General features: G+C 41.2%; 1 protein-coding gene across 2 annotated transcripts in view; it reads right to left on the bottom strand.

Annotated features, from left to right (window-relative positions):
* Positions 1–13,299, bottom strand: part of AK9 (adenylate kinase 9) — a 111,745-nt gene that overhangs the window by 6,905 nt on the left and 91,541 nt on the right. For both annotated transcript variants that reach the window (XM_070449975.1, XM_070449976.1), the window contains 3 exons: positions 9,205–9,406; positions 6,080–6,226; positions 5,753–5,973 (listed from right to left, as the gene is read on the bottom strand). In XM_070449975.1, the coding sequence (XP_070306076.1) occupies positions 5,753–5,973; positions 6,080–6,226; positions 9,205–9,406 (570 nt within the window). The remainder of the gene's footprint in view (positions 1–5,752; positions 5,974–6,079; positions 6,227–9,204; positions 9,407–13,299) is intronic.

The raw sequence follows: 13,299 nt of genomic DNA, 5'->3' as shown, positions 1-13,299 counted from the left end.
TTGTCTTACCAGGACTCCACTAGAATGGAGACTTCAAAACAATATTAGATTTTACAGAAAATAAAATTACTTCTTTATACATCTTAGTTATAATGAGTAAATTTTGATCCTGATATATTTTCTTAATGGTTCTTTTCACCAGTGAAAATTTTCTTTTTTAAAAACATTATGCCAAGGAACATCTAACACTAACTCAAATTATGAAGCATAAATCATAGTTTAGTTTGATTATGTGACAGTGTAAGCATAAAAGTGATCCTTAGGATTGCAGTGATGTGTCTATATCCAAAGAATGAAAAGGCCTGGTGGCAATGCTGGACATGAAGAGAAAGGCATGGAAGAGGGTCTCTCCTAGAATCTTCAGAGTGAGTACAGCCCTGCCAATGCCTTGATTTTGGGCCTCTAGCCTTCAGAACTGTGAGAGAATACATTTCTGTTGTCTAAGTTATCCGGTGTGTGGTAATTTGCTATGGCAGCCTTGGGTAACTAGAACAGTTACAACAGACTATGATTTCTGTTCTTTTGGCATTCTTTTCTGCCTTGTCTTGTTCACGTGGTAAAGCCAGCGGCCATGTTGGAAAGCTCCATATGGCAAGGAACTGAAGGTGGCCCCTGGTCAACAGCTGGCAAGAAACTGAGGCCCTCAGTCCAACAACCCTCAAGGAACAAAATCCTGTCAGCAGTACATGAATGAGTACGACAGCATATTCTTCCCCAGTAGGGCCCTCAGATGAGACCTTAATCCTGGCCAACATCTTGATTGTAGCCTTGTGAGAGACACTGAAGCAGAAGACTCAGTTAAACCGTGCCTGGACTCTTGACCCACAGAAATTGTGAGGGAAGTGTGTATGTGTTGTTTTAAACTGTTAAATTTTGGAATAATTTATTATGAAGCAATAAACAAAAGAATCCATGATTCCATCCATTGTATATGATACAGATGAAAAGGCTAAGATGGTTCTTTCCTACAAAGAATATTATACTACTATAATGCTACAATGGTGTGATATTGTTATTCTAAAGTACTATTTCAAATTCTGAAAGATGACACTGTAAGAGTGCTGCACTCAATATGCCAGCAAATTTGAAAAACTCAGCAGTGGCCACAGGACTGGAAAAGGTCAGTTTTCATTCCAATCCCAAAAAAAGGAAATGCCAAAGAATGCTCAAACCACCGCACAATTGCACTCATCTCACACGCTAGTAAAGTAATGCTCAAAATTCTCCAAGCCAGGCTTCAGCAATATGTGAACCGTGAACTTCCAGATGTTCAAGCTGGAATTAGAAAAGTCAGAGGAACCAGAGATCAAATTGCCAACATCCGCTGGATCATCGAAAAAGCAAGAGAGTTCCAGAAAAACATCAATTTCTGCTTTATTGACTATGCCAAAGCCTTTGACTGTGTGGATCACAATAAACTGTGGAAAATTCTGAAAGAGATGGGAATACCAGACCACCTGACCTGCCTCTTGAGAAACCTGTATGCAGGTCAGGAAGCAAGTTAGAACTGGACATGGAACAACAGACTGGTTCCAAATAGGAAATGGAGTATGTCAAGGCTGTATATTGTCACCCTGCCTATTTAACTTATATGCAGAATACATCATGAGAAACGTTGGTCTGGATGAAGCACAAGCTGGTATCAAGATTGCCAGAGGAAATATCAATAATCTCAGATGTGCAGATGATACCACCCTTATGACAGAAAGTGAAGATGAACTAAAGAGCCTCTTGATGAAAGTGAAAGAGGAGAGTGAAAAAGTTGGCTTAAAGCTCCACGTTCAGAAAACTAACATCATGGCATCTGGTCCCATCACTTCAAGGCAAATAGATAAGGAAAGAGTGGCTGACTTTATTTTTCTGGGCTCCAAAATCAATGCAGATGGTGATTGCAGCCATGAAATTAAAAGACACTCCTTGGAAGGAAAGTTATGACCAACCTAGACAGCATATTAAAAAGCAGAGATATTACTTTGCCAACAAAGGTCCATCTAGTCAAGGCTATGGTTTTTCCAGTGGTCATGTATGGATGTGAGAGTTGGATTATAAAGAAAGCTGACTGCCGAAGAATTGATGCTTTTGAACTATGGTGTTGGAGAAGACTCTTGAGAGTCCCTTGGACTGCAAGGAGATCCAACCAGTCCATCCTAAAGGAGATCAGTCCTGAGTGTTCATTGGAAGGACCGATGCTGAACCTGAAGCTCCAATACTTTGGCCACCTGATGTGAAGAGCTGACTCATTGGAAAAGACCCTGCTGCTGGGAAATATTAAGGGCAAGAGGAGAAGGGGATGACGGAGGATGAGATGGTTGGATGGCATCACCAACTCGATGGACATGGGTTTGTGTGGACTCCGGGAGATGGTGATAGACAAGGAGGCCTGGCATGCTGTGGTTCATGGGGTCGCAAAGAGTCAGACACGACTGAGCAACTGAACTGAACTGGACTGAAAGTACTATAATGCACAGTATTATGGTATATTAATAGTGTTGGTAAAGTATACACTATTGTATAGTGCTATAATATCCTACTATATGGCACTATAGTTTTACAATTGTGTGTTGCTCTTTAGCTCAGATGTGCTGACCCCATCTCATAGGTTTTGTGACAAGGTCATTTAGAATCAAATCATTTCAAGTCTTAAAAGACACTCAAATATCTTTTTCTGATTCCTGGGGTATTCTTGATGACATCTGACAATGTCTATCTATCCTTTTCTGGAAAGGGACAGAATGAGGAGGAATCTCTTTGGTTTTCTGGCCCTGACCTCGTTCTATCTCATTAGTGATAATAAATTAGTCACTAAATCAACACTAAATTCAAACAGTCAGATACAGCTTGCCAGGTAGATGGTGAGGCAGAAAAGTAAGAGGGCAGTTTTAATCAAACTCTTCCAGGCAGAGGCACGTGTATCTGGAATAACATGGTGGATACAGTGGTGCCCCATCCAGATCCCTTGTCAGGGCTGATGCATCCATCCCCCAGCTGCTGGAAATATCTGTTTTGATGGCTTGTAGCTGCACTGGTAATTGCCCCTGTTACAGTATATACTCCCTTCCAGAGGGACGTTTAGACAAGTCAATGGGAGGATAAAAGCCTGGCCTCTCCCCTCAGTTTGGGAAATTCTCAAGGTCCATCCTAGCTCCAGTGCTTCCCTGTAGGGCCTACCAAGGCCTCTGTTTCCACCATACTGCAGGCTAGTGCCTCCCTCTGCCAGGTCTACTAGCCTTGGTGTATCTCCTAATTAGAGCTGACAGATAAAGCACAGGATGCCTCATTGAGTTTGAATTTCTGATAAACAATGAACAGTTTCTAGTATAAAAATGTCTCATACCACATTTGGGATATACTTGGACTAAAAAATTATTTGTTGTTTATCAGAAGTTTACATTTAACTGGGTATCCTATATTTTTATTTGCTTAATCTGCCAACTCTACTCCTGAGTGTGCATGCATGCTCAGTCATATCTGACTCTTTGCGAGCCTGTGGGCTGTAGCCCAGCAGGCTCCTCTGCCCATGAGCATTATCTAGATAAGAATACTGGAGTGGGTCACCATTTCTTCCTCCAGGGCATCTTCCTAGCCCAGGGATTGAACCCCCGTCTCCTGTGACTCTTGCATTGGAAGGCAGATTCTTTACCACTGTGCCAGCTGGGAAGCCCACTTCTGAGAGTACTTCCTGATAAAGATTCTGCACACAACTTTTCAACCTGAGTCTCTTCTCAGGCAGCCAAGTCTGAGGCAAGAAGGGTGAAGCAAGGTAACAGCAAGATGAATGAGGCACAAGTTTTTCTTTCCAAGTCAGCTGTGGAATGTTTTACTAGTGTGATGCTATCCAGAACTTATTGGGAATGGGCTTCTAAACTCATTTCTCTTTTCACTTGCACTCTTATCTTCATGCCTTATAATCTGCAGGCAAACAGGAACCAGAGATACTGGGGATGCCCAAATAATGAAGCAAATCAAGATTCAACGCTGCCATTATTATCAGAATTCTCACTGCGTTTTTCCTCGTACAATATTCTCTTTGTCACGTTGATCCCTCATACCTCTGTATACGTTCTCCCTATTTTCCAAAGTCAAAGTCATCAGATGTCTGTGAAAGCCCTCCAGACAAAGTCTTTGGCGTCATCGTTCTTTTTAGAGACATGAGTTGTAGATAACTTTCCTTTTTTTTTTTTTTTTTTTGATAACTTTCCTTCTGTTTTGTGCATTTTTGGAGAAAAATCAAGAAACTTCTAGGAGTATACAATCATTTTCTTTCATGGATTCCAAATATAGATTTTAAAAAATTCTATGTTCAAGTAAAATTTTTTTTATTTTTTTTATTAGTTGGAGGCTAATTACTTTACAATATTGTAGTGGGTTTTGTCATACATTGACATGAATCAGCCATGGATTTACATGTGTTCCCCATCCCAATCCCCCCTCCCACCTCCCTCTCGACCCGATCCCTCTGGGTCTTCCCAGTGCACCAGGCCCGAGCACTTGTCTCATGCATCCAACCTGGGCTGGTGATCTGTTTCACCCTAGATAATATACATGTTTCACTGCTGTTCTCTCAAAACATCCCACCCTCGCCTTCTCCCACAGAGTCCAAAAGTCTGTTCTATACATCTGTGTCTCTTTTTCTGTTTTGCATATAGGGTTATCATTACCATCTTTCTAAATTCCATATATATGTGTTAGTATACTGTAATGGTCTTTCTCTTTCTGGCTTACTTCAAAATGACCCAATCAAAAAATGGGCCAAAGAACTAAACAGACATTTCTCCAAGGAAGACATACAGATGGCTAAAAAACACATGAAAAGATGCTCAACATCACTCATTATCAGAGAAATACAAATCAAAACCACAATGAGGTACCATTACACCCCAGTCAGGATGGCTGCTATCCAAAAGTCTACAAGCAATAAATGCTGGAGAGGGTGTGGAGAAAAGGGAACCCTCTTACACTGTTGGTGGGAATGCAAACTAGTACAGCCGCTATGGAAAACAGTGTGGAGATTTCTCAAAAAACTGGAAATAGAACTGCCATATGACCCAGCAATCCCACTCCTGGGCATACACACCGAGGAAACCAGATCTGAAAGAGACACGTGCACCCCAACGTTCATCGCAGCACTGTTTATCATAGCCAGGACATGGAAGCAACCTAGATGCCCATCAGCAGACGAATGGATAAGGAAGCTGTGGTACATATACACCATGGAATATTACTCAGCCATTAAAAAGAATTCATTTGAATCAGTTCTAATGAGATGGATGAAACTGGAGCTCATTATCAAGTAAAATTTTTTAAGAGAATCAACATTTATATAATAATACAATTTTATTATGTAAATAGTTCAAAATAATTAATTCTAGATTCCTAAACAAAACTTTGCCAAGTGTAACACCACAGACCCCTCCCCTCATATAACTACCATTCTTGAAACTAGCTTCTCATGTGGCATTCCAAACACTATAAACTCTTTCTAGTGAGAGACCATGTATTATTTTATGTAATAGGTTCACATGGACATTCAGTTTATGACAGCTTGAGTAGAGGCAGTCATTTATTAGGACAAATGTACATGCCCACAATAACTTGGAAATAATACATATTTAAAATACTGGTTAAGGCTCATTAAATACTGATTAAGGGAACAAATGTTCAAATTGAATGAATTATGGCAACATGAGTCAGGCATGCGTGGACTTCAAATTCACATTTTTTTGTTTGTTTTCAGAGTTATAGGTCTTCTTACCTGCTTTTATTCTTTCCATATATATCTGCATGTATTTATTCACCATTTTAACCTTGTTAATGACTTCATTCCATATCCACCACTTGCTGTGAAAGCCATCAATCACATACCAGTTCTGATGTTGTACTTCATAATATTGCCTAATCTCACCAATATTTTTGTGGTACCTTGAGTTCTTGACAGCTATAATCTGTGAGCTGTTGTGCAATGGATAAGGCAAACTAAGAGAGGAACAGAGAAGGAATGGAAAAAGCTGTTAAAAACCTGTTTCTTCTTCTGGATGATTACTGTTCACTCTTTTATCGCTGTTTTCATCACATACATTACCTTGACTCCTTTTTTTTTTCCAGGAGCAATCTTCTGAAAATCTCTTTGGAAGGCACATCCAACTCAAAGATAATCATGGGGATGATTGACTTAGCTTCTAAGAGACTCACTTGATACTTAGTTACAGGGTATCCATCAATGACAACACTAGTAAGGAGAAACATGAAAATAAAAATTCCAGATTTCTTTACTCTCAGACCTTCCTTTCTGTCTTCCAGAAAAAGTCTGTCTTTAGGATTAGCCCCATTCCATTCCTTCCATAACTTGATTTACCTTGTCACCTTGCCCTCTTTTATATATACATATATATTTTTAGGGGGCTGTACCTTGCAGCTTGCAGGATCTCAGTTCCCCAGCCAGGGACTGAACCTGGGCCCTGGCAGTGAAAGCTTGGAATCCTAACCACTAGGTCACCAGAGAACTCCCTTTATCTCTATATTTTTAACCCCAGTCAGCCCAAGAGACAGAAGAGGGCTGCATACATACAGCTGACTCATAAATACTTAGCATCACAGAGCTAGATTTTGATGGACTTTGAGAGATATTACACATAATACCTTGAACCTTGTGTTATTTAATTGGTGCTATTATTCTAAGCATGAAACAGTGGGAAGAGGGGCTTCGCTAGTAGCTCAGCTGGTAAAGAATCCACCTGCAATGCAAGAGGCCCTGGTTCGATTCCTGGGTCGGAAGATCCCCTGGAGAAGGGACAGGCTGCCCACTCCAGTATTCTTGCCTGGAGAATCCCCATGGACAGTGGAGCCTGGTGGGCTACAGTCCATGGGGTTGCAAAGAGTCAGACACTACTGAGTGACTAAGCACAGCACAGCACACATTAGTCTTCGCATGAGACGGTGGAAAGAGTATAGGTTTCAGAGGCACAGAGACTTAAATGTGAAACCAGGTCTGACCTCTCTGAGCCTCAGTTTTCAGTAAAGTAGGGAATACTAAAAATACTAGTAAAATAATGATATTTAACCTTTGTGTGTGTATGCACGTGCTTGGTCATGTCCAACTTTTTGTGACCCCATTGACTGTAGCCCGCCAGGTTACACTGTCCGTGGGATTTTCCAGGCAAGAATACAGGCGCAAGTTCCCATTTATTTCTCCAAGGGATCGTCCCAACTCCAGAATCAAGATTGAACCTGTGTCTCTTGCGTCTCCTGCATTGGCTTGCAAATTCTTTACCAGTTAAGTCAACAGGGAAGCCCTATTTAACCCTTAGATTTACCTTAAAGACTGTAGATCAAGTGTGTAAAGCAATTAGCAGACTAATTCACATTCCTTATAATAGAATGCCTGGCATGGGAAGAATTACCCAACTCTGATCTTAATATTGTAGTTTTATAGCAAACTGTATAAATATTTTTGTATAGAAAGGTCAGTGTAAGATAAGACGTCTTGTAAATCAAGATTTTAAGTGCATTAAAATGTTTTAAAATTTAAAAAACCCTGCACAATTAATAGTATTTTAGCAAGAGTTTAAGCAAATATGGGAAACATTGTGTTCTAAACTTGCTTTTGTAGTAAAATTCTATAAGGAAGCTGGGTGTGGCAGGGGAGATAAGGAGCTGGTGAGAGAGCCCTGTGGTCTCTGGAGAGAACCATTTCATCTGGACCCGGCAGGCCTCTAGGCAAAAATGATAGGGAATTTGTTAGTCCAACAGTCTAAGGTAATGAGTGTCATCAGCAAACTGACAAGATGAATAAAGGTTATCTGCAAATTTCTAAGTCAGGAAACTGACTCTGAGGTGGCCCAGTTGGGCATGCTAGCTGCCAGTCACCAGGAAGGGCTGGTTCATTTTACCTTGGTGTTCTCCAGATTTAGGCTCTAACTAGTTCTACATTCCATGGCAGAGAGGACTATAAATTAACATAGCCCCAAAGCCAACCAGAGAATGTATGCAGCTGCCATTGTTGGTTTTTTAATGGCTCAACTTCTTTGTCCTGTGCAGGATCACTTGGGAGGCCCTCGGGATTAGGGAACTTCAGGGTGACTGGGCAGTCACTGTCCTGGTATTAAAGTGAAATAAAACTTTTGTGAGTCCACAGTAGCCCTCAGTAAGATCTCTCGTATGCAAAGCTGAATGTCAGGAAGGAGGTAACTCAATTTGCTAGAAAGTCCCAGGACTTTCTCTGCAGGGGGGATGGGGGGGTTTGGTGGGATGGGGGTGTGGGTGGGGGTGGATACTTGACACTCCAGAATCTCTCCCCACCATAACAGGAACTAGGAGAACTGTTACGGACTTGATTAAGGACCAGTGGTAGGGAAGGGCAAGGAGGTTCCTGACATAAAACAGCTTTGCGTGACTTGGCAAGATTTTAGAGTCAATGGCCTGGGCTCAAGAGCAGGGTCTTAGGTTTTATGGGCTTTTGTGGTTTCCCTGTGGGCTTCCCTGGTGGTTCAGGATCTGCCTGCAATGCAGGAGACCTGGGTTAAATCCTTGGGTTTGGAAGATTCCCTGGAGAAGGGAATGGCAACCCACTCTAGTATTCTTGCCTGGGAAATCCCATGGACAGAGGAGCCTGGCGGGTTACAGCCCATGGGGTCGCAAAAAGTCAGACACGACTGAGAGTCTAACACACTTACTATCTACTGGATGTGACCAGTGGCTATGCTGGGGCAGTCATGGTTGAGTGGAGGAGTGTAAACTGAAGACCAGTCCAAGCACAGGGCTCTCCTGTCCAAACGCAGCATTAAGGGAGGGGCGCTGCTACCTGTGCAGAGACTGGACTGGTGAAAGACTGTTTCCACTGGACCAGTACCATCTGGGGGCAGGGGAAGGCCACATCTCCATCACTCCATCGGGCAGTGAGAAGTTCTACTGGGCTGTAGAAGTCACATGGGTCTCTTATAGACTGTGTAAACCTGGAGACTGGGACAACTCAGGGGTTGCTGCAGGGAGTGAAGTTGGCCTGTGAGTGTTTAAGCCAAATTATAGCCTGACCGAAAATCAAATTATTGATATGCAACCATATCAGTGCACAGTCTTTGAGAAGCAGATCACACACCCTTTACAACAGCTTTAAACTCTGTTTAAGGTATTTTAATTAATTCCAATGAGTAATTTCTTAAAGATTTAACTCCCTCCCGCTCTCTCCCCATCCCTAAGGCCCCCACTTACCCTGCAGTATTACATACACTTCCCATCAGAGATAATTCTAAGGCCTGAATAGCCAGTTCATCAGGTGCTGTCATTCCTTTATGAAGATGCCAATTTAGCATAAGTGCCAGCTCTGTGTCTGGTTGGTTGTTTAATACATAACGCAAAGCATCTCCTATCGACAAACGCTTTAAGCCATATTCACTTGAAATACTTTTGGCAACTGAAAAACATTAAAATTTTAAACTTATTCTGTTTCACAAACCCATCTGTTAACCTTAGTTTCAGATTCTAGTTAATTGACAACAACAGCAAGTTAATCTTCACATTCTTCAAAGAAATTTCAAAAATTAAAATAGCTACATTTTATTGAATTAATGGGCTTCTCTGGTGGTGGCTCAGATGGTAAAGAATCTGCCTGCAATGTTGGAGACCTGAGTTCAATCCCTGGGTCATGAAGATCCCCTGGAGAAGGGAATGGCTACCCACTCTAGTATTCTTGACTAGAGAATTCCATGAACAGAGGAGCCTGGTGGGCTACAGTCCATGGAGTTGCAAAGAGTCAGACATGGCTGAGCAACTAACACTTTGACTTCACTTCATTGAATTAATACTATTCAAAGGTCAGTCATTATTAGCACTTCAGGCATGTGGCTTACAGATCTGGTTAATGGGCCAACTATGTTAGGTTTTTCCATAACCAAACCATTTAAGTGTTTTTTCCTTCTGTTCAGTTCAGTTCAGTCACTCAGTCGTGTCCAACTCTTTGCGACCCCATGAATCGCAGCACGCCAGGCCTCCCTGTCCATCACCAGGTCCCGGAGTCTACCCAAACCCATGTCCATCAAGTCAGTGATGCCATCCAGCCATCTCATCCTCTGTCATCCCCTTCTCCTCCTGCCCCCAATCCTTCCCAGCATTAGGGTCTTTTCCAATGAGTCAACTCTTTGCATGAGGTGGCCAAAGTATTGGAGTTTCAGCTTCAGCATCAGTCCTTCCAATGAACACCCAGGACTGATCTCCTTTAGGATGGACTGGTTGGATCTCCTTGCAGTCCAAGGGACTCTCAAGAGTCTTTTCCAGCACCACAGTTCAAAATCATCAACTCTTCGGCGCTCAGTTTTCTTCACCGTCCAACTCTCACATCCATACATGACTATTGGAAAAACCATAGTCTTGACTAGATGGACCTTTGTTGGCAAAGTAACGTCTCTGCTTTTAAATATGCTATCCAGGTTGGTCATAACTTTCCTTCCAAGGAGTAAGCATTTTTTAATTTCATGGCTGCAGTCACCATCTGCAGTGATTTTGGAGCCCCCCCAAAATAAAGTCTGATACTGTTTTCACTGTTTCCCCATCTATTTCCCATGAAGTGATGTACAAGGTAGCAAAAATTTTGAGAGCTTCATAAGGCGTCCTATGTGTACTATTAATATTTGGTCGTTTTATGTCCAAAATAACAATTCAATGTTCTTGTGTCATTGGGTTAACCCATTTCCCTATCTATACATTTATGCCTTCAGGCTGCAATCAGGATAACTTACCCTATACAATTAAGTGCACTTAAGCCTCTAGGACATAATTTTTAAAATTTATTTTCTAAATATTATAGAGTGTATCTGACACTTTATTAATAATTTACAGTTTATAAGGCAGTATTTCTTCTGTGACTTTATTTGATATTTTCAACTATTCCATCAAGTGTGGAGAGCGGGTATTGAAATTCCAGTTTTACAGGTAAAAGAACTGCAGCCCACTGATGTGGAATGGTTTGTCCAAGGGCACACAGATGTTGCCACGGGCTGAAAGGGGACTCGGCCACAGCCTCTGTTCCTGCTACGTGAGGCCATAGTTTCGGCTTCTCTGTGTGGGGGCGCTCAGCTGCTTCAGTCGTGTCTAACTCTTTGCGATCCTGTGGACTGTAGCCCTCCAGGCTCCTCTGTCGGTGGGGATTCTCCAGGCAAGAATAGTGGAGTGGGTTGCCATGCCCTCCTCCAGGGGATCTTCCCAACCCCGGGATGGAACCCGTCTCTTATGTTTCCTGCATTGGCAGGCAGATTCTTCACCACTAGCACCGTCTGGGAAGCCCAGTGGTTTCCAGTTACTGTTAAATGCAGGTGTGCTCTGATGGAGTCTACAAACCCTGCCTCATCATGGTCTGGAGACAGGGTGTATAGAGGACATTGAGAATCACCTGGTCTCATGGGAATACAGGTTAACTGGCCATAGTTAGGGCCACTGGGAGGGATGCCCCTGTGAAGGCTGCAAGCCTTCATCTCAACTTTGCCACAAACACTAGGGTCAGACCCATTATTTTTCAGCTATAAAAACAAACTTTTACAATTTGGGATTCTGTTAAAAAATTAGCCTCTATTTTGACAAAGACCAAGAAATCTGATTGTACTGTATACATGTTATGTTTTGCTGTGTTGGAGGATCTTATTTTGAATGTCAATATACATTAAAATATACTTTTCATCTGAAGAGCTAAAACACGAAACTCTCTTTTATTATTTCTGGTAACAAATCAATATTTGACCTCATCCCTCTCTTTCATTTTCTATGCCGTCAGTCATTAAGTCCTGTTGTTTTCCTTTTAAATATTTCTGGTATCTATCCATTCCCATTTTATTCTCATTGTGACCAACCACTATTCATGTGATTATCATGTCATTTTGAAATACCACACTCACCTATTGACCTAATTAAACTTAAAAGCTTTTGCACAACAAAGGAAACTATAAGCAAGGTGAAAAGACAGCCCTCAGATTGGGAGAAAAATAATAGGAAATGAAGTAACAGACAAAGGATTAATCTCAAAAATATACAAGCAGCTCCTGCAGCTCAATTCCAGAAAAATAAATGACCCAATCAAAAAATGGGCCAAAGAACTAAACAGACATTTCTCCAAAGAAGACATACAGATGGCTAACTAACACATGAAAAGATGCTCAACATCACTCATTATCAGAGAAATGCAAATCAAAACCACAACGAGGTACCATTACACGCCAGTCAGGGATGGCTGCTCTCCAAAAGTCTACAAGCAATAAATGCTGGAGAGGGTGTGGAGAAAAGGGAACCCTCTTACACTGTTGGTGGGAATGCAAACTAGTACAGCCACTATGGAGAACAATGCAGAGATTCCTTAAAAAACTGGAAATAGAACTGCCATATGACCCAGCAATCCCACTCCTGGGCATACACACCGAGGAAACCAGATCTGAAAGAGACACGTGCACCGCAATGTTCATCGCAGCACTGTTTATCATAGCCAGGACATGGAAGCAACCTAGATGCCCATCAGCAGACGAATGGATAAGGAAGCTGTGGTACATATACACCATGGAATATTACTCAGCCATTAAAAAGAATTCATTTGAATCAGTTCTAATGACATGGATGAAACTGGAGCCCATTATACAGAGTGAAGTAAGCCGGAAAGATAAAGACCAATACAGTATACTAACACATATATATGGAATTTAAAAAGATGGTAATGATAACCCTATATGCAAAACAGAAAAAGAGACACAGATGTACAGAACAGAATTTTGGACTCTGTGGGAGAAGGAAAGGGTGGGATGTTCTGAGAGAATAGCATTGAAACAAGTATATTATCAAGGGTGAAACAGATCACCAGCCCAGATTGGATGCATAAGACAAGTGCTCAGGGCTGGTGCACTGGGAAGACCCAGAGGGATGGGATGGGGAGGGTGGCGGGAGGGGGGATTGGGATGGGGAACACATGTAAATCCATGGCTGATTCATGTCAATGTATGACAAAAACCACTACAATATTGTAAAGTAATTAGCCTCCAACTAATAAAAATAAATGAAAAAATTTTTTTAAAAATTTAAAAAAATATAGAAAATTCAAATATTATAGTTTAGTAAATGTCTTTATCAACAATGATTAAGATAATGAATTTTCACTCTTTAAATTATTAATACAGTAGATTATATTTATAAATTTTAAATATAATTTTTATGCAAATAAAATCTTAATATATTGTTATTTGACTATATTATATTTATAAATAATATTAGTTTGTAATTTCTTTTCTTATATTATCTTTATTTAGTTTTTATATCAGGGACATGCTGACTTAAAAA

This window comes from Odocoileus virginianus, chromosome 19 (genome assembly GCF_023699985.2).
Source record: "Odocoileus virginianus isolate 20LAN1187 ecotype Illinois chromosome 19, Ovbor_1.2, whole genome shotgun sequence".
NCBI classification, from domain to species: domain Eukaryota; kingdom Metazoa; phylum Chordata; class Mammalia; order Artiodactyla; family Cervidae; genus Odocoileus; species Odocoileus virginianus.
This window is presented reverse-complemented; position numbering and strand designations above follow the sequence as displayed.